The sequence below is a fragment of the Canis lupus genome, chromosome 19 (genome assembly GCF_048164855.1).
Source record: "Canis lupus baileyi chromosome 19, mCanLup2.hap1, whole genome shotgun sequence".
NCBI lineage: Eukaryota > Metazoa > Chordata > Mammalia > Carnivora > Canidae > Canis > Canis lupus.
Window position 1 is genome coordinate 57,526,984 of NC_132856.1, and position 22,616 is coordinate 57,549,599.

General features: G+C 61.3%; 1 protein-coding gene across 2 annotated transcripts; it reads right to left on the minus strand.

Moving 5' to 3' along the window:
- Positions 1-1,000: 1,000 nt before the first annotated feature.
- Positions 1,001-21,907, minus strand: FZR1 (fizzy and cell division cycle 20 related 1). Of its 2 annotated transcripts, XM_072787862.1 has the most exons (14): positions 21,749-21,907; positions 9,710-9,832; positions 7,929-8,054; positions 7,772-7,835; positions 7,568-7,695; positions 6,986-7,068; positions 6,365-6,548; positions 5,723-5,788; positions 5,115-5,217; positions 4,845-5,029; positions 4,494-4,727; positions 3,875-3,979; positions 3,164-3,265; positions 1,001-2,780 (listed from the first exon to the last, which is right to left on the minus strand). In XM_072787862.1, the coding sequence occupies exons 2-14, from the start codon at positions 9,776-9,778 to the stop codon at positions 2,739-2,741; spliced, it is 1,491 nt and encodes a 496-aa protein (XP_072643963.1). In that variant the 5' UTR covers positions 9,779-9,832; positions 21,749-21,907; the 3' UTR covers positions 1,001-2,738. The 2 variants fall into 2 exon arrangements, with proteins under 2 accessions (XP_072643963.1, XP_072643962.1); XM_072787861.1 differs by lacking the exon at positions 21,749-21,907 and having other exon boundaries at positions 3,173-3,265.
- Positions 21,908-22,616: the final 709 nt, after the last annotated feature.

The following is a 22,616-nucleotide window of genomic DNA, read 5'->3' on the forward strand; positions in this document are numbered from 1 at the left end:
ATTTACCACAGTAATGAAAAATAGAACGAGAACCGCAAGACCTGCCTGCCCCCCTTCCACCTGCTCCTGGCTGCCTGCGCAGCGCCTCCTGCTGGCCCCACAACGGCCCTGCTGTCCCTGCTGTCTGAGGGGTGGAAGCCCACACCCTCCCCATGGCCTGGTCCCCACTGCCCGGACAGGGCTCCTCACCTAGAGGGAAGGGGCTCTGGGTGCTGTGCCACATGTGGGCAGCTGCTCACTGTAGGGGGCTCATCCCTCTTCCCAAGACCCCCTGAGGCTCCCTGACCTGCCAGGTCCTGCCCGGAGTCACCTCCCCTCTGGCATGGGCTGGCTTTCCTCCAGAGACACAAAACCTGCTGCTCCCTCCCCTCGACCACATCCAAATCCCTCTTCTATGATCCTCTCGTCAGCCCCCACACCGGCCGCTCCGTGCTCCCCCCATGGCCTGTGCCTCACCCCCTACTACTACTAAATCCCATTCCCTTCACTGCAAAAGCTACATTCACGGATCAACAAAAACCAACCTTGCCCGTTGCCCCCAGCCTCCACCCCTGTGGGAGATGCTGGGCCAGGGAGATCCCACACTGGCCTCCGTTTCCCTGGGTAGGGTGGAGGTGGTCGGAGCACCTGTCTCACCTGAGAGCTGCTGTGCAGCCCCCTCACCCCGTCCTCATCTGCTCCTTCGCTCCAGCCCTCCCTCGACCCCACCGTGACCAGCCCGTGCACACACAGACCACTACTCTGGCCCATTCTCCTTCCAGATGGTAACCAGGGCTGAGTGCCTCTTCCCCACGGCGGGGCTGCACCCTGGCTGGGCCACACCCACGTCCTCAGCCCCCGGGGACCCTGAATTCGGGGTCACCAGCACCTCTTACAGACTATAGGTGAGTCTTCTCCATGGCCGGCTCACCCGGGGTAAGCCGCCTGCGCCGTCTGTGACACCTAGACACCCCGGCCGAGGACCAGACAGACAAGACAGATGGACAGCCAGCCCTAGCAGTGCATGAACCCACGACTGGTTTAATGACAACGATGCTGCACTTCACAAGAACAAGGCTAGCTCTGCACCAGGCGCCCCTCCGTCCCCAGCCCCTGCACTTAGCCCCACGCACACTTGCGGCTGCAGACACACTTTGCGCCCCTCTCTCTATCCCAAGGCCCAGGCCCAGTCCACAGGCTGGGGGGCACACAGTCACGAGCACGGCCAGCTCCAGGGCTCTGGCAACTGCACGAGGTGAGGGCGTGGCAGAGTCAGGATCGTTTTCTTAAAAAAAAAAAAACACTCAAAGAACGACCAATCAAAATACACACATCTATGTACACTGTCCCTTGTCGTCCCTGTGGCAGGCAGATCAGGGCTGGGGAGGAGGGGTCCCTTCCCCAAGTTCAGGCAGGTTTGGCTGATCGGGAGCTGTGAGCGCTGTCCCCCCACCGCCCGACCCCCCAGTGGGTAGTGGGTGAGCCACCGCTCCTGCCCCACCAGGCTTAAATTTTCTGGGACTGATCTACAAACAAACCAACCCAAAGAAAAATCACAAGTACATATATACACGTGCACACACATGGCCACGGGGACCTGGAGGGGCTCCGTGCAGGCCTCCCTGGCTCTGCAGGACCCACCTCGCCCAGGCCTGCTCCACCCCGTCTGCTCCATCAGCACCCCTTGATCTGAGGCGCGGCGGGGGGGTGGGGAGGATGCTCACAACCTTGGCCACGCCCAGGCTCTCCCTTCCTCCATTTCTCCTGGTCTGGAGACAAGGCAGGAGTGGATGGGCCCATGGGGCAGCTGGACAGAGCAGAGGGCCATGAGGCAGGCTGGGGGAAGCTCAGGAAGTATCTGGAAGGACCTATGGGTGCCTCCTCCCCTGGCTGCCCCAAGGCCAATGGCACCAATGGCAGGACCCAACCAGGGGGCCTAGGGTGTGGCAAGGGGCTAGGGAGGAGGGCCAGATGCCCACAGGAACCCTCTCAGGGTCGAGTCTGCCCTTGGGTTACCCTGACTGGCTGCCCAGCAAGCCGCGAGAACCCGAGTCCTGCTTGGGGACAAAACAGGGCTGTGACCCCCGTTAGTAACAAGGACAGTGCAGGGTCAGGGTAAACACAAGACAGCCGATGGACCTGACTCGTTTTCCTCAGACAAGTCCATCTCAAGATGACGTCCTTCGGCACGGAGACTGCCCAGGGCCTGCTCCTGACGTGGTGCCTCTGGAAGAGTCAGCGGCGTGGCTGCCGGGGCAAGGACAGCAGGACCAGCCGCAGAGAAACCTATCAGGTGGCTCTGTCCCTTCGATCCATGTGCTGACCTCGGCAGTCCGCCCAGCCCCAGGGGTCTGTCCTGTAGGCATGAGTGGTGGTGGCGGTGACGGCGGCAGTGGCAGTGAGCACGTGCTTCTGGGAAGAGCATGCAGCCCCGACGATGCAGCGGCGGACGCAGATGGAAGCAGGCTGGGTCCCAGGAAGTGTCCATCGTGCTCTGAGCACAGCAGCCAAACAGATGGTCCCTGCTGGGGCCACCCAGGATGGAGGGAGCCAGGCCCCCTCCTGCTGGTGCCCGGCCACGTCCCCGCCCCAAACACCGGCTGCCAGGGTTCGCAATCAGGCTTTAATGAGAATCTTCGGGGTCTCTCCAGGCCCGACTCCCCGCCCGCCCCCTCTGGGGACCGTGAGCTGGGGAGGGGAGGGTCCATGCACGCCGACGAGAGGTGGTACTCTTCCGACCCGGACGGAGGCCCGAGGGTTTACCGGATCCTGGTGAAGAGGTTGAGCACTGACACGGATTCCTGTGGGGCACAAAGGAGGCACCGCTGAGCCGGCGGCCCTTGGGCGGCCTCCCTGTAATCGCGGGCCACTCAGCCAGGCCACCCGGGCCAGGCGCCAGGCAGCAGGGGGGTGGGAAAAACCTCTGCCTGGAGGGCATGCGGGGCTTCGGGCACAGGGGCCTGCGGGCACCGTTCCCAGGACCCCGAGGTGTGCGGGGAGCCAGGCTCCGAGCACCTGGTACCACGTGGCTGGGGCTGCTCGGCGATGGGGAGCAGAGAGGGGACCCCGGGGAGAGTATAGCTGACAGGGTAAACAGGGCTGGTCAGGTTGCGGGGCGAGGGGGAGCCCCCAGGACTGAGGCTGAGGGGACGCGCGTGGGGGAACATCTGGCACTGATACCGACCCACTTTACCTTTGTCGAACGGGTTTTGCTAAAGACGTTCCAGAACCTCAGTGTTTCGTCCCCAGCACCAGTGACTATGGCCTCTCCATCGGGGGACATGGCCTGTGGAAGGAGACAGACCCTTCCTCATCCTTTTGTCCTGCAGACACCCCTCCCTGGACAAAGCTACCGGAATGGAGCAGAGGAGCAGAGGGGTGCAGGGGGAGTCAGGGGCTCAAGGGGGTGGGCCCCACCGAGGCTGCACGACAGAGCGAGGTTAGAGCATCCTGGTAAAAATGCAAGGCCGTCCCCCACCCACCGCAAGGAGACACAGTTTGTTCTGTACAATCAGACAAATGATATGTTGGTTTAAACACAAAACATTTTCTTCTGAGAAGAAAAAAACAACGGGGCACATCTGGAGAGAGTGGTCCTTTCTCCAAGCCCGATCAAACGGTGGTCTGGTGAAATGTCCAGACAGCAGCTGAGCACTCGGACCCGGGTTATCCACAGAGACTCCTTCCGTGCGTGTGCACACACACAGATGAGTGGAGGAAGGCAGGGGTGCGGAAAACAGATTCCAGGTGGTGCGACATCCTGGCCTTTACAGATGTCCCCTACTGCAGTCCTGGAGGCTGCCCAGGCCGGGGGATGCTGAGGCAGGGCTGCACAATGCCTCTCAGGCGCATGGGGCAGTGCTGTTCTTCCAGAACCCGGTCAGGGCAGACTCACCAGGTACAGGACCCTGTACGAGTGCCCGGTCAGCTTTGCCACCTGGGTCAGGGACGGGTACTTCCAGACCAGGATCTGGTTCTGTGAGTAGCCGTGCGTGCTCACCTGGGGGCAGAGAAGGCACTGTCAGAACCCAGGCCCCCCTTCGGTGGCCCCAGGGCTCAGATGCAAGCAGTGTGACGCTCCCACCCAGGCAGCGAGGCTGCCGGAGCCTGCGTGTTAGGCTCGCCAAGCAAGAGGCCACAGGGGACAGCCCTTGCTCCCTGCACTCTAGCTGACGGCTGGATTTGACCAGAGCCACACAGCGCCTGAGAACTCTGTGAACTCTCCAGTGCGCGCTGGGTGGGAGGGCCTGCGTCCAGAATGGGCACATCCAGACATTCCAGTCTTCCAAGACATGGGTGGCAGGTGCCCGGCCAAACCTCAGGACCCTAGGGGAAGCCTTGACTGGGCCAGGGCTCCCGCGCAGCCCCCACGCCTGCACACCCAGGCTCCTTTGCCCCTGCCTCTTCACTGAGGGACCCTGACGGCTTTCTTTTTTTTTTTTCCTGACGGCTTTCTATCGAGGTGGGACGCATGCATGCTCCTGCCCGCAGGCCCTACCCAGCCCCGCACTCACCAGCTCGTTGGCGTGCTTTGACCAGGCGAGGTTGCACACCTGGGAGCCTGTGTCGATGCACTGCAGTGGCTGCCCTGTGAGTGTGTTCCAGAAGCGGATGCAGCGGTCAGCTGTGCCGCCGCCAGATGCCAGCAGCCCATGCTGGTGTGGGGACCAGGCGATGGCCTTCACAGCCGCCAGATGCTCCGTGTACTGCTGCACGGGGCTCAGGCTGGAGTGGTTCCAGACCAGCAGCTGCGGGGGCAGTGGCAGTGAGACCTCTGAGCTTGTCTCAGCCCCCTGCACCCCAAAACACCTGTGGTGGAAGGGACAGGCCTCAGGCCAGGATGGCAGGGGGCCCGTGGTGCCTACCTTGTTGTCGTTGCCCCCTGAGGCGAGGAGCTGGTGGTCCGTGGACCACTTGAGTCCGCACACCTCCTGCCGGTGGCCCTGCAGTCGCCGCTCTGACTGCAGGGGCGGGGTCCGGATGTCCCTCTGCAGAATCATGCGGTCCCGGCTCCCAGATGAGAGCTGGTCAGCGTTCCAGGCCAGTGCCCCTAGAGGCCAGACAGAGGGCAAGGGAGGCTGAGGCTTTGCCCCCCAGAATCACACCTGTCCCCTGGGAACCAAGCAGCTCCTCACCAACGCGTGCCGTGTGGCCTTCCAGCATGGACAGCTTCTTCCCTGCGGCTGCATCCCAGATCTGCACGAAACCCTTGTGCGTGCCCACGGCCACCAGGTTCCCCTAAGACCAATCACATGGGGAGGGAGCAGACATCAGGCCCCGCATGGGGACCTCTCCCTCACCCTCCTTGCTGCAGGGCCTTGAGGCCATATCTTTGCAAGTTCCTTTGGGCCAAAAGGCTACCTCTCCTTGGAAACCTCTAGGAAGATGGTCACGCCAACACAGAGGTTTGTTAAAATCCAGCTAACAGACACACTAATCATCTGCGCTTCAATGTGCGGCTGCCGCACCAGCTGTGAAGGCGAGGGGGAGCCACCTGCAGGGGATCGAGTGTGACCCAGGGTCTCTGCGGAGGAGCCCTACAACTGTAACCATCTTTCTCAGGCTGGGGACAGGCAGGGGTGCCGATGCCACTCCTGGAGCTTAGACGAGTGACCTCCAGCCTGGGTTCTGGCTCCTGTGGGTCTCTGAAGCCCTCCCAGCACTGTGAAGGGCCCCTGCCAGCGAGACCAGATCTCCCCTGTGCCAGCCCTGCCCAGCCGGGGGACGGGGCCTGTGTACTGACCCGTTCAGACCAGCCCACAGACGTCACTGAGTCCCCTTCCACTGAGAGGTCACAGAGCCGGGTCACCTGGGGAAAGGGGACATGGTCAGTGTGAGTGGACATACTGCCCACTGGGCCTCTGGAAACCCCCTCACCATCTGTTCAACCACCCCCACCCCCCCCCGTCCATCCCCCAAACACCCATTAATTTGCTCAGGCCTGTGGGCCCTGGTGTCAGCGCTGAGACGCAGGGTAACGCAGCTGGAGTGTTCAGGAGGCTGCACGCTGGGAGGGGACACACAGCAGCACAGACCTAGGGGAGGGGCGCCCGGGTGACAAAGCACCATGTCATGGGTGCAGGGCACCAGCTGCTGTGGGCAGAGGAAGGGTGGTCCTCTCTCTGGGGCGGCTTCACTTGCCTCCTAGGAGCCCAGTTGCATTCAGTTTTACTCCTGACAACAGCCCACTCCAAAGAGCAGCGGCCCTAAACCCCAGCTGCCACTCGGAGAGACCCGCTGCCAGGGTAGGTGGGTGGACCGCCACCAGGGAGGGACATGGCCCCCTCAGCTGTCCCCAGGCTGCGCCTCTCCCGCTGACACAGGTGGAGGCCGACTGAGACCCCCACTGCTCCCCCCCCAGCACATGCTCCCCGAGCAGGGCCACCTGGCTGGTGCAAGCGCTCCACAGGTACACGCAGGTCCCCAGCCCCACGCTGAGCACATTGAGGGATGACCAGTCCACCAGGTTCAGGTAGAAGTCGTCCTGCAGCTCCGGGGCATCCAGGACCTTGAAGGGGATCTTGGAGATCTTGCGTGTAGGTTTCCGTGGCGACCGCAGTAGCTTCTGACTACAGAGAGATAGAGGCTCCCTCGTGGGTCTGTGCTGGTGTAACCTAAGGCAACCACGGTCTCCTCCCCATTCTGCAGTCCTAGAAGCCGTAGGCTCCCTCTCAGGGTCTCCTACTCACTGGGCCCTGACTCCGGCCGCCCACACGATCCCAGGCTATGCGTGACCCAGTGGCCACCAACCTCTCCACCATCAGATGTTTGGCCGCCTGGAGCTCTGACAGCCACATCATGCCCTTCTGCCTGGCACGTCCTCTGGGGAGCCCTCCCTGACTCCCGTCTGGGTGCAATGCCACGGAGTCTGTGCTGCATCCTCAATGTGGGAGGCGCCCCGGACCACCGCTGTACCCTGAGCCCAGTTCTAGGACCAATCTTGGCTCCCAAGCACCACTTGGCCGCCCGCCCCGTCCCATCCTGGCCCGTGCAGGCCCAGACTCACCTTTTGTTGCTGACTGGGGACAAGGAGTAGGGAGACACATCGTTGCCATCGTCAGGGCTGGAGCGCTTGGTGCTGAGGGAATACTGGGGGCAGGGGAGGGCAGACAACAGCTGAGTGGAGCCTCAGCCTGAGCTCAGGGACCTCCCACTCAGAGCCCTGGTGCCCCTGCCCAGCTGGCGACTGGGCAGGAGTGTGGGGTGCACACTGACCCCGGGGGAAGCACTGGCCAGAGGCATGGCCTGGGCTCCGGGGATCCAGAGAAGCAAACCAGGCCTCATGACCAAGGCCTCTGGACTGTGACTTGCCAGTGTCCACCTCTCCACCCCCCCAGCCACCAGCCCCCCAGCCATCTCTGAGGAGACCCAAACAGGCTCCGACACCGCCCCGGGGCTGCCCCAAGGCTCAGGACCATGCACATGAGATCTGCCCCAGGGCTGCCTTCGTGGCAGTAGGAGAGCAAACTCTTGGCTGGAGACATGGGGTTAAGTGGCTCCCAAGGGGAGCTCGGGAGGAACAAGTGGGGAGGCCAAGCCGGGTGGCCTGGAGTGGTGTAGGCTGCCAGCCGGGAGGCAGCAGGCTCACCGTAAACAGACCCTTCTTCTCAGGCGTGGAAGGCTGCAGCCGGCGGTCCTCTGTCTGCGGGTCCTGCACCTTCTCGATGCCGGCTCCCAGCAGCTCGTTCTTCAGCAAGGCAGAGTAGGCCAGGCCGTCTGCGGGCAGGGGCTCCATGAGGCCAGGGAGGGGCTGGGGGGGGGGTGGCTGGGGCAGGGGGACCGGACTCCTGACCTTTGCCGTTGTCTGACGTGGCATCCTTGGCTTTCCGATTTTGGCTGGGGGACTTCTCATTCTCCTGTGGGAGGGAGGGAAAGGAGGCAGGGCCAGCTGGAGCAACCTGCCCAGCCCCCCCCGCCCCGGACCCCCTGCCCTCTGGGCAGCCCCTCACATTGATCCTGTGGAAATTCACGCTCCAGTTGGCACCAGCTCTGGAGGGGATGAAGCGGTCTCCATGCTTGCTGGGGGAGGACACGGGAGAGTTGGCAGGCGTCAGGGTTCGCCGCATCTCCGCAACCTGCAATGACGGCAGGGCTGGTGCCTCAGAGCCCCCCAGCATGAAGTGCCAAGGCCAGCCTCTCCTCTCAGACCCGGAGGCCGGGCCTAGCCTGGCTCCTTGCACTCAGTCTCTGGCCACCGAACCAGGGGATTGATTTCGAGGTCCAGGAGGAGAGGTGAAATGGTAGGTGAGCCATGCGCTCGGTTTGGCGTGACAGGGCTTTTATTTCCCAGCCATCACAAACAGCTAGAGAGGGGACAGTACAGACCTAAGGCCCCTGACTCCCTGGGTACTGAGAGCTGCTGCCCCATCTCCATCAAACAAGGACGGTCCCTCCACAGAACCTCGACTCAGCAGAACCAGGAAGTAGGCGCGGGGGTATAGCTCCCAGCCAAGCAGCCCACCCCTCTCAACTGTTGCAGGAATGTCCTTTCTCTCTTTTTTTCTTATACTTTATTTACTTATTTGAGAGAAAGCGAGCACGGTGGGGGGTGGGGGGGCACAACTCTCCACTGAGCAGGGAGCCCTGACACAGGACTCAATCCCAGGACCCTGAGATCCTGACCTGAGCCAAAGGCAGATGCTAAGCTGACTGAACCACCCAGGCACCCCTGGAAGGTCCTTTTCCTATAAGGGATCTGCTGTGGGTTCAACTGTGTCTCCCAGAAGGACATGAAGTTCTATCCCCCAGCACCTGGGAAGTGACTTTATTCAGACACAGAGTCTTTGCAGGTGTAATTCAGTTAAGACAAGACCATCCTGGGGGCGTCTGGGTGGCTCAGTGGTTGAGCGACTGCCTTGGGCCCAGGGTGTGACCCCGGGGTCCTGGGATCCAGGCCTGCATCGGGCTCCCTACAAGGATTCTGCTTCTCCCTCTGCTTGTGTGTCTGCCTCTGGGTCTCTCATGAACAAATAAATAAAATCTTTAAAAAAAAAAAAAAAGACCATCCTGGAGTGGGATGGGCCCCAAATCCACACCTTGTGTCCTAAGAGTCAGAGACTCCCAACACACAGAGAAGGGGACATGATGATAAGGCAGAGATGGGAGTGATGGCTCTGAAGCCAAGGACTGCTGGCCACATCAGGAGCTGAGAGAGGCAAAGGATGCCCCCACGGGGCCCCCAGAAGGAGCATGGCCCTGGGATACCTCGGGTGGAGCCTGATTGCCAGGCGCCGAGCTTAGAGAGTGCTGAGGGGAGCAGCAGGTACAGCCTGGGGCAGGTCAGGAGCCCAGGACACAGGCGGCATGGCTGAGAGGGGTGGGGCACAGGAAAGAGGCACCTCCAAACTCTGCTGGGTTCCTGCAGATAAGGACAGGGCCACCTCAGGCCACCATCACACTTCTGCCTGGTCAGGCGAGCCCCACAGCTCTGAGCCCCTGGGCCCTTCACCTCCTTCTCTGGAGACTGGGAGGGCAGCTCATGTCCCCTGGCCCCCTAGGCAGTCCCGAGCATGGCCCCACAGGAACAGAGGGGGAGCCGATGGTCCATGAGGGCTCCAGCAGCAGGAGGCACACTGGCAGCCCGAGGACTCCCTGGTGTGTGGCTGTGCCTCTCACCTGCCCAGCACCCCATCCCCTGCAGGCTGAAGCCCAGTGGCTCACTGCACCCCTCCAGCCCCCAACCGCGTGGAGCCAGGACTGCACCAGTGGGGCTGCGGTGCCAGGTACTCACGCAGGGCATCGTGTTCTCATTCTGAACAACAATCTGCCGCAGGAGGCGCCGCTCATACTCCTGGTCCATGGCGCCGCAGGGCAGGCACAGCCTGCCGGCCAAGGTCAGCAGGCCAAGGTCAGCCTGGAGCAGGAAGGACAGAAGAGGTCAGCACCAGTGAGGAGCAGCTCCCTCCACTGCCTGGTGACCACAGGAAACCCCGTGGTGACGGCGGAGTCCTTCTACCATGTGTAGGGCCTTCCTCCCAGGAGCCCAGGGTGCACCCCACAGGCCAGAGAGGCCCCAGGGGGATGGGATGGGGAGGACCGGGACTCCTCTGAGGGACCGTCTGCCAGACCTCCTGGCTTTGTCCTGGTTAGTGCAAGTCTCTCATCTATTCCTGGGCCACGGGGCTCACGCTGGGACCACCCCTCCAACCCATGCACCCCATCGTGCTGCCTTCCTGCTTCAGATCCTCGGAGGCCACAAGCTGCCCCCAGACCATGTGCAGCCCTGAGGTGGGGGCTGGACAAGAGCTACCGTCTCAGCATGGATTCCTCCCTGAATAGGGCAGCCTCTGGGTCCTAATGCAAGAACCAGACCACAGTCCTTAACCTACAGGCACTTGTGTGTACACAAGTGGGGTGGGATTCAGCAGCTCCACTCTGCTCCTGGCCAGTGTGCAGAGCTCACACCCACCTCCCACTGAGTTCATCCCAGCTTGGAAGGCTTCTCTGAAGAGGAGTAAGAAGAGGGGAGGCAGGGAAGAATGTTCTAGAAGGAGGAACACATGGAGGCAAGAAAGGGCTGTGCGCAAGGGAGAGGGAGTAGCCACCTCTGAGAGGAGGATGCTCTTCGCCATGAGGCCGGACACCAGGCCCACTGCCAGCAGCTGCTTCCAGAAGCCAACATGAAACATTTGCCAGCCCTACCTCCCCAGAGGCACCACAGAGCCTCTGGAGGCTGATGTAAGACTTTGCAGGGACAGAGCCTGGCACAGAGGGGGCTCAGAGGACTGCAGCTTCCCCCAGTGCACCTGCTCTCTGGCCCAGACCCCCTGTGCACCCACAGTCACCGTCACTGGGCTACTCTGGCTGGAGCCTGGGTCCATGACAGGAAAACATCAAGTTAAAAAACAAAGGCTGGTCAAAAATTGTTAGTTTATGAATTCCAAGGTGTAAAGCCCTGGAGACATCAATACTCGCCTTTAAAACAATTGTGGCAAAAGACACTGTAACCACTGTAAGTGCACAGCTCAGCAGCACGATCACACTGTCCTGCAACCACCCCCAGCATCCGTCTCCAGAACTTTCTCATCTTCCCCAAACTGAGACTCTGTCCCCAGGAAGCACGGACTCCCCGCTCCCATCTCCACGAGCTTCCGGAGAAGCCTCACACACACACACACACAGCCACGTGCCCCATGAATTCCACTTGTAGGCACACACCCAGGAGGGAGGAAGGCAGACGCACGCCGGAACTAGTACTCTAACGCCCTGACTAGCATTACTCCTAGTAGCCACTCAGAAAAAGACTCCCCAGTGTCCGTCCACAGATGAAGGACAAACAGTGGGGGCCACCCACACACTGGATGTTACTCAACCTTATAAAGAAAGGACGTTCTGATGCCTGAGGACACTGCTCTCAGCAAGAGAAGCCAGACACAGGAGGACACCTCCTGTATGACCCCACTCATAGGGGGTCCCCAGAGGGTCCCATCCACGAGACTCCTGAGAAAAGTACTAGCTTCACCTCACCCGGAAGGGAACAAACCTGGGTATATACCACTTGGTCCTCTCCAGGTGTGGCCACACCAGGATATACTGAGGCCAATCCAAGTCCCCAAACAGCCTCTCTGATGGGTTCCAGGGCCAGTGGCTGAAGGGCAGGCATGAGCCAGTTCAGTCTTTGACCCTCCCCTGCAATCATGGGACACAGAGGCCGGGCCTGACGTGGTCCAGGCCCAGAGCCGGACACTCAGCCAAAGCCAAGCCAGCTGGACTCAACTCGGAGGCAAAAGAACGCAGCCACCAGCCACCACAGTGTGTCCCACAGCTTGTACCATGTTAGCAGGCTCGCACATCTTAGCTGGGGCTCCCAGTGCATGGCCTCACAAACTGCGAGCTTGCACTACCGCCTCATGCACGTGGACATGTGATGGCTGAGCGAGGGGCAGCAACACCTCAGGGTCACATGGGGGCAGGGAAAGGGGCTCCTGCCCAAAGGCCTGACTGTCTGTGGCCACCGGCCCCCAGGGTCCTCCCTCCACTGGGCCTGGCGTTCCTCTGAGCTCCCCCGGCCTCTGTCCTCCCCACAGGGCCACAGAGTGGGCCTCCTGCTTGGTGAGCAAAGTGGGGCTGAGGCCCTCTGGCTGGGGTAAACCTGTGGGAACAGCCATCCCCTTCTTGGCCACCACCCCCCTTGCATGTACCCTGAATGCCCCAGCAGAGGTCCCCAGACTGGTTCAGCCCATTTGTCACTGAGTCCAGAAGCGAGTGATGGCTGTGTCCCTCACTTCTCTGGGGGTGAGACCCCTTTTCCCACCTTCCCCTTCCAGGCCAGCTCCACGTCGACCTACTGGTCTGCCCCAGGAACAAACCCCAACCACCGTGACCACTCCTGGGGCGGCATGCCCATACGAATTTCTGTCCAGGCCAGAGACGCCCATTCAGAAGACAGTCCTGAGAGTGAGGCTGAGCCACATGCACACCAAGGCTGAGCTCCAGGAGGCCAGCAGCCACTTTGAGGACTGAGAATTCCTTCCCAAGCAGGAGGAAGAGGGACCGGAAGAGGAGCAACCACGGCTCCATTCTGGTAAGTCTTACCATTGAGGGGTACTTTCCCAGAGTTGGGCCAGTCAGCTGTCCTCTCCCCTTTGCAGACAAGGAAACGAGGGTTAGAGAGGAAGCTATCTCCCTTGGCCACTGTGTGCAGAGTGAAGCCCACCTGGCCCACCAGGCAGTGAGCCCTGGGGGGACCAGGTGAAGGCCATGCGCAGTCCCTACGCTCAGGGGACGCCCCTCTCTGGCTCTCCCCAGGCAGGGCTGCTCAGGGCCAGGGTGGCTTAGGGGAATGAGAAACCTCAGCACGGGGAACAGTCACACTGTGCACTACGGGGCTCTAAACCTCTCAGCCCAGGTAGGCTCACTTCCAATGGAAACCAGACCCTCTACTCACAGAGCAAGGCCACCACGCTTATGTCCTCAGGTGACTCCGTGTGAGGACAGCAGGGCCCAGGAGAAACGAAGTGTCCAGAAGGCAAGACAAACCACAAATGGTTTTATTTAAAAAGACGACACAACCGGGAGAAATATGTGCCAGGCGCGGGAGACACAGAGTGGTGCAGGGTGGGAGCGTGGCCTTCCTGAGAAAAGACGCCCACCCTCGCCAGCACTGGAGGGCAGCAGGTGCCCACCTCCGGCGCCCCCTCCGGCCGCCCAGCCGCAGGGAGAAGGCAGGCTCACATGCTCCCCAGCAGGAGCTGAGACCCGACTTCTAAGGACGGCAATTTGGCAGCTGCTTCCTAATTTTCAAACGCACATCCTTTCTGATGCAGTAGCTCTGCTTCTAAGAATTTGCCCATAGTAGCTGTGTGTGCAAAACCACGCGTCCAAGGACAGCGTCGGCAGGCTGGTTCCCCACCAGGGGACAGGGCAGCCAGCGCGGTGCAAGCTCCCTCCGGGGGCCCGGGGCACATCGGGCAGCCCAGGTTGGCTGTGGGAGACACCGAGGGGGCAGGGGCCCGGAGCAGAGGGAGCCTGGTTTCCTCAGGTGTGGCAGCTTGTATTTCTTGGATTCTGTGTCCCGTGAACGTGTTCGCCAAAGAAACAGGCCAGCGGGGGAGATGGAGCTGCGGGGCCCAGGGCCGGGGTGCGGCCAGCAGGGCACCCTGGCCTCTGTCCCTCAGACGAGAAGGTCCTCCTGATACAATACCCAACAGCCTGCGGTGATGCTTCTGTGAACGAGCTGTCATCTGCTTCCCTGCTCCCCCCTCCATGGCTGAGCCCGAGCTGGAAGGCAGCAGGGGATCTGGTGTCCAGGTCAGGTAGGGGGGCCAGAGCCCTCGGCCACTCGCTGCCACTGTCCCCTCCACGGGGTACGGTCACTGGGGGACCAGTGCACCTAGCAAGCCAACCCTTAAGAAGGGGGTCTCCTGGGGCAGCCCTGGTGGCACAGCGGTTTGGTGCCGCCTGCAGCCTGGGGTGTGATCCTGGAGACCCGGGATCGAGTCCCGCATCGGGCTCCCTGCATGAAGCCTGCTTCTCCCTCTGCCTCTCTCTCTCTGTCTCTATGAATAAATAAATAAAATCTTAAAAAAAAAAAAAAGAAGGGGGTCTCCCCTTCTCTCGCAGTGGCCCCCGGAATGAAGAGCCAGGAGGCCCACCTTCTGCCCCTGCCTCAGACAAGCTTCCAACCTGCACGCCTGTTCTTCTGGGAGATGGCCAGCACCCCAGTCACCTCACAGGACAAGGAGGTTCCCACACAGCAGAAACTAGTGTCTGCACAGGTCAGGGACTGCCCAGGCCCCCAGGCTCCCCTCCCGGGCGCTGGCCATGTTCCTCACCCATCTGGGGCCTGAGAGCAGGCCCGTTCCCACCAGCAGCAATGGAGCGCAGCCTCCGCAGCTCCCCGCTAGCCCCGACCTCGCCCAGCCCCGGGAGCGGTGCTCACGTGGCTTCCACCGACTGGGAACTCAGCAAGGATGGCTTACTCTAGGCGCGACCCAGTGGTTCTTGCTGGGACCATCCTCCTTCCCCAACCCCCAGGGGACACTGGGTGGTGTCTGGGGACATGTGTGGTTGTCACGACTAGGGTAGTCCTGGCATGGAGGGGTGGGGCCGGGGACACCCTCTCAGAGAGTGGTCCGGCTGGAATGTTCAGTGCCCGGCAGACCTGCTCTGGGGCCGGGCCAGGGAGGCCAGCAAATGAGGGAGATGATGAGACACGTGGCTGAGCCTGGCGTGAGCAAGGACCAATGACACAACATGTGGCACTTCCACCTGCCTCCCAGCCTCCCGGATCAGGGTGCAGCCACGGGGGGCATCACAGGGGCACTGGCCTGGACACGTAGCAGTCCCGTCTCCAGGCCTGGGTGCAGCACAGGCCACATCTCCTCCCAAGTTCGTGCTGGGCCCAGGACGGAGCACTCTGCTTCCAGAAGCGCTCACCAAATTTCAAGTTCTCGAAGGTCCTGTTTATCTCGAAAAACCGGTCCCTCCTGGGGTAGAAGTTGTAAGGCTCTTCAGTAAGCCAAAAGAAATGAAATGTCCCCACAACAGGGCTTTCACGACTTGGTGTTTGAGGATGACCTTGGCCTGGGTCTGGCTACCTATGAAATGGAGTACACCAGTAGCTCTTCCCATTGTGATGACCACATGTCCTTGACACCACCCGGCGTCCCCTGGCAAACTGTCCTGGGTGAGGGTAACTCCAGTTTCTGTGGGAGAAGCCATCTGCCAACAGGTCGAGGTCAAGTGGCACCTGGTATTACCCACACGGGTATGAAGGAGCCTGTGGACACACACCCTGCCATGTTCCGTGTGGGCACAGGGCCCCAAATGAACAGGATACCACTCTTGGCCCCTGTCACAATGACAGCGGCAGATCCTGCCCCCACCCTTCCTCGGGCCAGCATAGCTCCAGGTCCTCTACTTAATTCCTCCCCCAGGTGCAATGCTATCTCCCTTCCACAAAGGAGGAACCGGCTGGGAGCACCCGTAGCTGCTCAGATTATGCTGCTGCCCCAGCGGGAAGAGTCCCCAGGCCCAGCACCTGAGCCAGCTGCTTGAAGATCAAAGGCCTGCTCTGGATTGGGGCATCACATCATACCACATGTGAATATTTGCTGGTGGCTTCTCGCAGGAACCATCCACCAATAAGGAATATACTGGTAAATGGCTATGGGTTCCCTGGGAACTGCCACCAGAGGGCACAGCCCATCACAGGACCCCTGAACTCTCCAGAGGAACGTGCACCTGAGAGATCCACAGGCAGAGGCTGCCAGAGACCCGGGGGCAGCTCTGGATGCTCCCACACTACGGACTAGCAGCCCTTTCCTCCTGAGAAGACCGGAACGTCTTGCCGGGGGCCCAGGAGGTGGTCATATTCTTCTCAGCTGGTCTCTAAGAGGTTGGGGAAGTAGCACATGAGAAAGATCCAACGAGAAAAAGGGGGAGTTGTTCCATCTTCTGCTCACATGGGAGCCTCTGGCTTTGCTGCTTCTGTCTCCGCTCAGGCAGACTTGTAAGCAGTCCTCACAGCACCCCCCCCCAACACACACACACACACACACACACACACACACACACACACACACAACACCATACAGTCCTAGAAAGGTCTATCAGATAAAGATAAAGGAGGGCTTCAGAAAAGGGCAGACCTGGCTTTGAGTCCTGGCTTCAACTCCTACTGGCCCAGCAGCTTCTCTCTGAAGTGGGTTAAAGGGATATGGCCACCTATGTTGCTATAAAACTGGGCGGGACTTCTCTGAAGCAGCCAGCAGTGTGCCTGACCCAGAGGAGAGGGAGAGGAGAGGCTAGGAAGTGGTGGCTGATCCCAGGGCCTCGGTGACAGGAGCACAACAGACCCCAGATATGCCTGCCTCCTGCTCCTCTGTCGGCAGCGTGTGTGGTCTGTGGCACAGGGAGGTTCCCCAGCGGCCACGGCTGCTGCTGTTCAGTGAGGAGCTGGCCCCAGCTGCAGGCTGGGTGGCCAGGTGGAGCCCCTTCTCCTCCCTCACTGCCCCTGCAGGGGAGAAGAATGGATCTCTCACAAGAGGAGGGAAGGCTATGGTCAGTAAGAGATGTAGAGCCGTGTGATGGAGGGCTGGCCATGGCCTCTAGACCTCAACTAGAATGCCGGCTCCTAGGAGCCCAATAGTTGCTGCACAGAATGGGATTTTTGAAGAGGGAGGTCCCCCCGGCAGAGGGAACATGATGAGCTCGTGGTCCCTCACCTCTCACTATAGCGAAAGGCAAGGCCTGGAAGAGCTGGCATCTAAATGGCACCTAACACAGGTGCTCCTGACACAGGTGACAATGTGCCTCCCCTGGGGGGCTGATGTGAATCACCATGAGAGGCAAGTTGTTTCTGGGGAGGCCAGAAGGGGCTGGTGCCTGAGGAGCAAGTTCCAGCATGCATTCACTCAGTGAATGCTGACCGCCCCCCCTCCCCACTCTGTACGGGCAGGCCCTGGGCTGATCAAGGAGTCCTGTCCCCCAGGGCTGGCAGTCTAGAGGATATGGCTTTCTGGAGCAAAGGCTCTCCCTTTTTACTCTGTGACAAGGGTCGTGAGAGCACACACCTGGCTCCCCAGGTGAGCACTGCTGCTCTAAGCCTCAGAAGCGGGCCCAAGGTCAAGCCACTCATCTCCCAGCTCTCGGCACTGCAAGGTACCCATTCCCCAGTGTGATGTGGTGAGACATCTGGGCCACAAAGGTGTAGGGTCCACAGCAGCCCAGAGGATGCAAACCCCCACGCAAAGGAAAGAAAACTTGGCGACGGCACCTGAACGATGTATGCTCACTTATGTGACTGCAGCTGTGGTTTACGTCAGAGGGCCAGATCTCAAGGCTGGACAGGCCTTAAAGGCTTCAGAGTGAGCCCCCTCACGACTGCATCTGCTTGCACACCTGCAGGGACAGGGAGCTGACCCTCTCAGGGAGCCCTGAGCATCAGAAAGTGCATCCTCAATAGGTCTCACCATGGATCCCACTTCCGGGTCCCAGGTAAGGACAGAAGGAAACCCTAAAACCTAGTATGCTTTGGGCAGGGAACCCCAACCATGCCTGCTGACACTGTGGCCCCATCCTTCTCTGTGGGCAGCCGTCACGGGCACCACAGGCGGCTGAGCAGCATCCCTGGCCCCCACCCACTTGATGCCAGAACACCCCCAGTATGATAACCATAAACATCGCTAGACGTTGCTTCCAGGAGAGAAACCCTGCTTTACGGGAATCCTTAAGGGGAAGAGTGGCTTCCCTCAGGCTCAGTAGACCAGCGCTGACCTTTCTCTTGCTGTTCAGCCTTAAGTGCAGACAGACAAGCTCCAAGAAGCAGTCAGACCCTCTCTTGCTCACTCCATCCTTTCCCCACGCTACCTCCTGCCCAGCCAGCGTCTCCTTTTTTCCTCTTATTGTAGGACACTATGCAAACACAGCCTGGCATGTCTGTCCCATGCAAATCAGTGGTTTCTTCCTCTGGAAGGAGAATATGCAAAAAGGCACTGGAATCTGGAAGGAATGGTCTGCTGCTCTAGAGAACTGCACATGTCTGGGGAGGCTGGGTGTAAGGAGCACGCTGGAGGCAGGAAGAGGGAAAGGGAAGGCTGAAAGCACACTCTACCAGGCCGGGCCGTGTCCTGGGGCCAGTGGCAGGGAGGTGGGGCAGGACAGGGAGCCAGGAGTAGCGAGAGATGTGCCTCTATGGACCGAAGGTGGGGTCACGTGGAGAGGAGCACTGGGGAGCAGGGGGACCAGGCTGTGCCTGCCCAGTCCAGGTGAGGAAGCAGGTGGGCCTGAGAGGAGGGGGGCAGAGAGGAGGGCCCCAAGTGAGGCTGGGGTGGGGAAGGTGCAAGGAAAGAGTGGCCTCTTCTGGGCTAACTCAACCCGGGTGCCTGCAGGACAACCAAACAACGACTGGCACCGGCCACATGGGCCTGGAGTTCTGGAGCCAGCCTCAGGCACCAGCAGCAAATGAGGACAGGAAGCTAAGTGTGCCCGTCAAGAAAGCATGTGGAGAGCAGACAAGCATCTGGGTTCAAATCAGAAATAAGGGTCGCCACACGAGAACCTGTACTCAACTGTTCGTAGAGGCTATATCTGTAACAGGTAATAGGTGGAAACAGCCCAAGTGTCCAGCAGCTGGCGAGTGGAGAAGCATAATGTGTCCCCCCACACAGGGGCAGATCACTGGGCCACGAACAGGGGCAAGGTGCCCACACGCTGTCCCAGGGACGGACCCTGGGTCCATGACACTCAGGGAGGGAACCAGACACAGGAGGCCCCACAGTGTGTGTGACACGTCCAGGACAGGCTCATCCACGGACAGGGAGGGGGCTCGTGGGGGCCGGAGGCTGGGGAGGGTATAGAACTGATGCGTAAAGGAAAGGTTTGTTCAGAATGATGAGAATGCTTTGGAATTAGTGGGGATAGATGCAAAAGCTGAAGACCACTGGCCTCTGTACTTTAAATTGGTGAACCATATGGTGCGGGAATTATATCTGAATAGATCTATTACCAACAAAAATTCAGCAAATAAATAACGAAAAGAAGGGCCAGTGAAGGAGTCTGCTCACTGGCAGGCAGGTATACGAAGCCACAGAGAGTGGAGTCCACAGTCCACTTTTGGGGGGCAGGGGTCATTTATTAGGCACGATGGTTGAGGACTGAACCACTGGTGGGACGCACCATGTGCTCCTGTACCAGTCTCAAGCGAGGAAGCCATAGCAGGAGAAATTAGTCACTTGCCAAGGATGCATGGCTGCTGGGGACACCAATGTCCCCCATCCAGAACGTCAATGCCACATGAGAAGGAGCTCTGGTTGCATGTGGAGTCCCAGCGCTCAGCAGGAGCTGCAGGACGCATCTGGCTCAACACGCCCCCCCGCCCCCCCCCCCCCCCCCCACACACACACCTGTGGCTGCTCTGCACACACCAAATCTCAGGCAGGTGCAGTGAGAGGTAGCCAGGGCGGTGACCAGTGGACTTGACAAGCAGGAGGCTACTAGGGTCTGTGAGGGACCAGAAGCTGCATGGTGGGAAGCAGCTGGGCAGAAGAGGGGCAGCCTAGTAGTCCTTTCCCAGCTCTCGAGGCCTCTGGCTCCCTGTGCCAACTCCCAGAAGGGGCCAAACGCACCCTATCCTCGGGCCACTCCCGCCCTTGAGCACCCACTCAGGCCAGTGCTCTGGAGCTCCAGCCTTACCAGGCACTATGCAGGCCCTGGGGAGGTCCCTGCCCTCAGAGGGCTCTTGGTCTCAACCCAGGCCCAAGTCTCCCCCCGACACTGTGGATATTTGGGGCCATCCTGAGCACTGGGTGGGGAAGGGGGGCAGCATCCCTGACCCCACCCACTCGACACCATGAGCACCCACAGTCGTGATCACCACAGATATCCCAGACAGCACCAATGTCTCGGCTGAGAACCTCTGCTCCAGGGCGGCCCTGGTGGTGCAGCAGTTTAGCGCCGCCTGCAGCCCAGGGCAGGATCCTGGAGTCGCGGGATCGAGTCCCACGTCAGGCTCTCTGCATGGAGCCTGCTTCTCCCTCTGCCTGTTCCTCTGCCTCTCTCTCTCTCTCTCCCTGCATCTCTATGAATAAATAAAGTCTTAAAAATATATATATATATTAAAAAAATGTTATTAAAAAAAAAAAAAAAGAACCTCTGCTCCAGGAGAGAGTTACGATGGCACTGCCATTCTGCTGGTTCCTAAAAGACCAAGTCCCTTGATCTTGACACCTGACATGGGTCCCCAGGATCAGCCCTCCAAAAGAATGATCTAGGATCCTCGCCTGGCTCGGTGCTACCAGGCAAAAGGTCCCCACACCCACCAGGCCAGAGGCCCCAACCGAATAGCACGGGGAGATCTCCTGCTGAAAGAGAGGGCCTGGTGTGAGAATGGAGGCAGACCGGCTTTTGAAGACTCACCGCTTCCCCAGCTGCTTCCCAGCACTTCTCCCCTGGCCCCAAACAGCTACCACCACCGGCTGGGCCCCGGGGTCTGAGATTTCCCCCAGAGAAGCAGTCATGGGAGCCTGAAGAGCCAGGCCGGCTAGCTTCCCAGACACTGCCCACCACCCAGCAAAGCAACTGTCCTTTGAACCGAGAGCCATCCACGGGCCAGAAGCCTGGATGCAGAGCGGGAGAGCCCATCACCCTCCCTAAAACGCTCCTGGAGCAGTGGAACCCCGCTCACTCGGCACTCGGCGCAGCACCCTGGGCTCGGAAGGCAGCCAGCCAGTCTAGTACTCCTGAGACGGAAGGGACCCTTGACCTCAGAGGCCTGGACAGCCCACGGGAAATTCTGGACGAACAACAGCCTAGGATGCGTTCTAGGGGACAATGCCCCCGCTCTGAGGATTGTCCCCAGATCCCATCAGCCTCTAGTGTGCAGATCCCCGGCGGGGTGGCGGAGACCACCCGACCTCCTTCATTTCAAAGATCCTCTCACCTGTCCCCGATTTGGGGTAAGGGAAACACCTGTGTATGTTGCGGTGGCCTGTTTCTCCTTTGGGTAAATCCTCCCCCACTGAAGGTAAGGGAAGAAGTTGGGGGGGGGGGGCGAGGCGAAGGGGGAGGGTGCAGCCTCACCCACAGGAGGCATGAGGTCATCACTCCGCGGACTGGAGTGAAAGCAGGAGGGCTAGTTCCCAGTAGGGCGGGCAGCTGAAAGAGGGGATGATTTCTCGGGGACGACGACGCAGGTCTGGGCCAGGCAGGTGCACAGGGGAGGGTCTCCCGCTTCGGGCTGGACTGGGGGTGCAGGGCCAATGGGTGGGGTGGGGGGGGCATGGCTGTGATGGGAGCAGCACTCCCCACGGGGGGCTCCCGGGAAGAGCCCTGGGATGACAGGGTGGCTGGGCAGAGGTGGGGGTCCGGGCCCCCACGGAGAGCTGGACCCGGGCGGGCTGGCGGCGCGGGGGGCGCACGGGGGGCGCCTCGGGGTCTCGGGGCCGCAGGGCGGGGGGAGGGGGCGAGCCCGGCTGGGCCGTGACAGCCACGGGGGCAGCCTCGGTCGGGGCAGGGCTGGAGGAGGCCCGGGCTGGGCGCTTCTCGGGGACAGCTCGGCCGCGCCCTCACTAGCGGGGCTCGGGGGCTGCCGGCGGGAGGGGGGGGGGGGCTCGGCCGCAGGGGGCTCGGGAGGGGCGACGCCGGCGGGGCGATGCGGAGGTCACCCGGGCCCGGCGCGGCTCGGGGGGCGGCGTCCGGGGCCGCCGGCTCGGAGTCAGGGGCCCCGAGTGGGCCCGCGCCGCCGTCCGGCCCTGCCCGGCTCGGGGTGGGGGGGTCGCGGCCCGGGCCCGGGGGGCGGGTCCCCGCCCCCGCCCCGCGGCCGCCTCACCTGGCTCGCTCCGGTCGCCCGCTGGCTCCGCCGACCCCGCCTCTCCCGGCGCCGCGCCGGCCTCCGCCGCCCACAGCTGCACCGGCCGGGCCGCGACCGCCGCCGACGGGACCCCGGGCTCCGCGCTCCTTAATATGGCGGCGGTCGCTGTTCCGCGGCCTCCCGGAGCCCTCCTCCGCCGCGCGCGCTCCCGCGGCCGGCCACGCCCCCGCGCCGGCGCGCTGCGTGCGGCCGCCACGCCCCGCCCACCCGCGCGCCCGCGCCGCGCGCCCCGCCACGCCCACCCGCGCGACTGCGCCTGCGCGCGGCGGGCATCTCGGGAGGACGTGACGTAGCCCGCGATTCGAATCAATACAGGAAGCGCGGCGCCAAGCGTTGCCACGGGCGACCGGGGCGGGCGGGGTCGTGGTCCGAGCGGGGGACAGGCTCGGGCCGGGCACTGAAGGGCAGACCCTCCCCTCCCCCCCCGGGCGGGCGCGCCCCACAGCAGGTGCACGTCTGGGTCGGGCCGACCCCGCTGCCCCCGCGGGACGGTGGTTCAGTCCGCGGACTGCGCTCGCACCCAGCGCTGGCCCAGGGGAGGGACAAAAATCCCTGCCCCCCACATGGGCAGAGCATCCACTTTCCAAACAAAATAGGTGGTCGATGACGGGCACTGGGGGGGGGGGCACTTGACGGGATGAGCACTGGGTGTTATTCTGTGTGTTGGTAAATCGAACACCAATAAAAAATAAATTTATTAAAAAAAAAATAGGTGGTCGAGAAGCTCGGAGAAGTTGCTCACCAGCGTGAGTCATCAGGGAAATGCAATCAAAATCACAGGCGGGGCGCCTGGGTGGCTCAGTGGGTTAAGGGTCATCGGCCTGCT

Coding starts and splice junctions, on each gene's coding strand:
- FZR1 (XM_072787862.1), bottom strand. CDS start 9,778: ATGGACCAGGAGTATGAGCGGCGCCTCCTGCGGCAGATTGTTGTTCAG. Junction 5,789..6,364: donor GGAGCGCTTGCACCAGCCAG/GTGGCCCTGCTC, acceptor CCCTTTCCCCAG/GTGACCCGGCTCTGTGACCT. Junction 5,030..5,114: donor AGGCCACACGGCACGCGTTG/GTGAGGAGCTGC, acceptor TCTGGCCTCTAG/GGGCACTGGCCTGGAACGCT.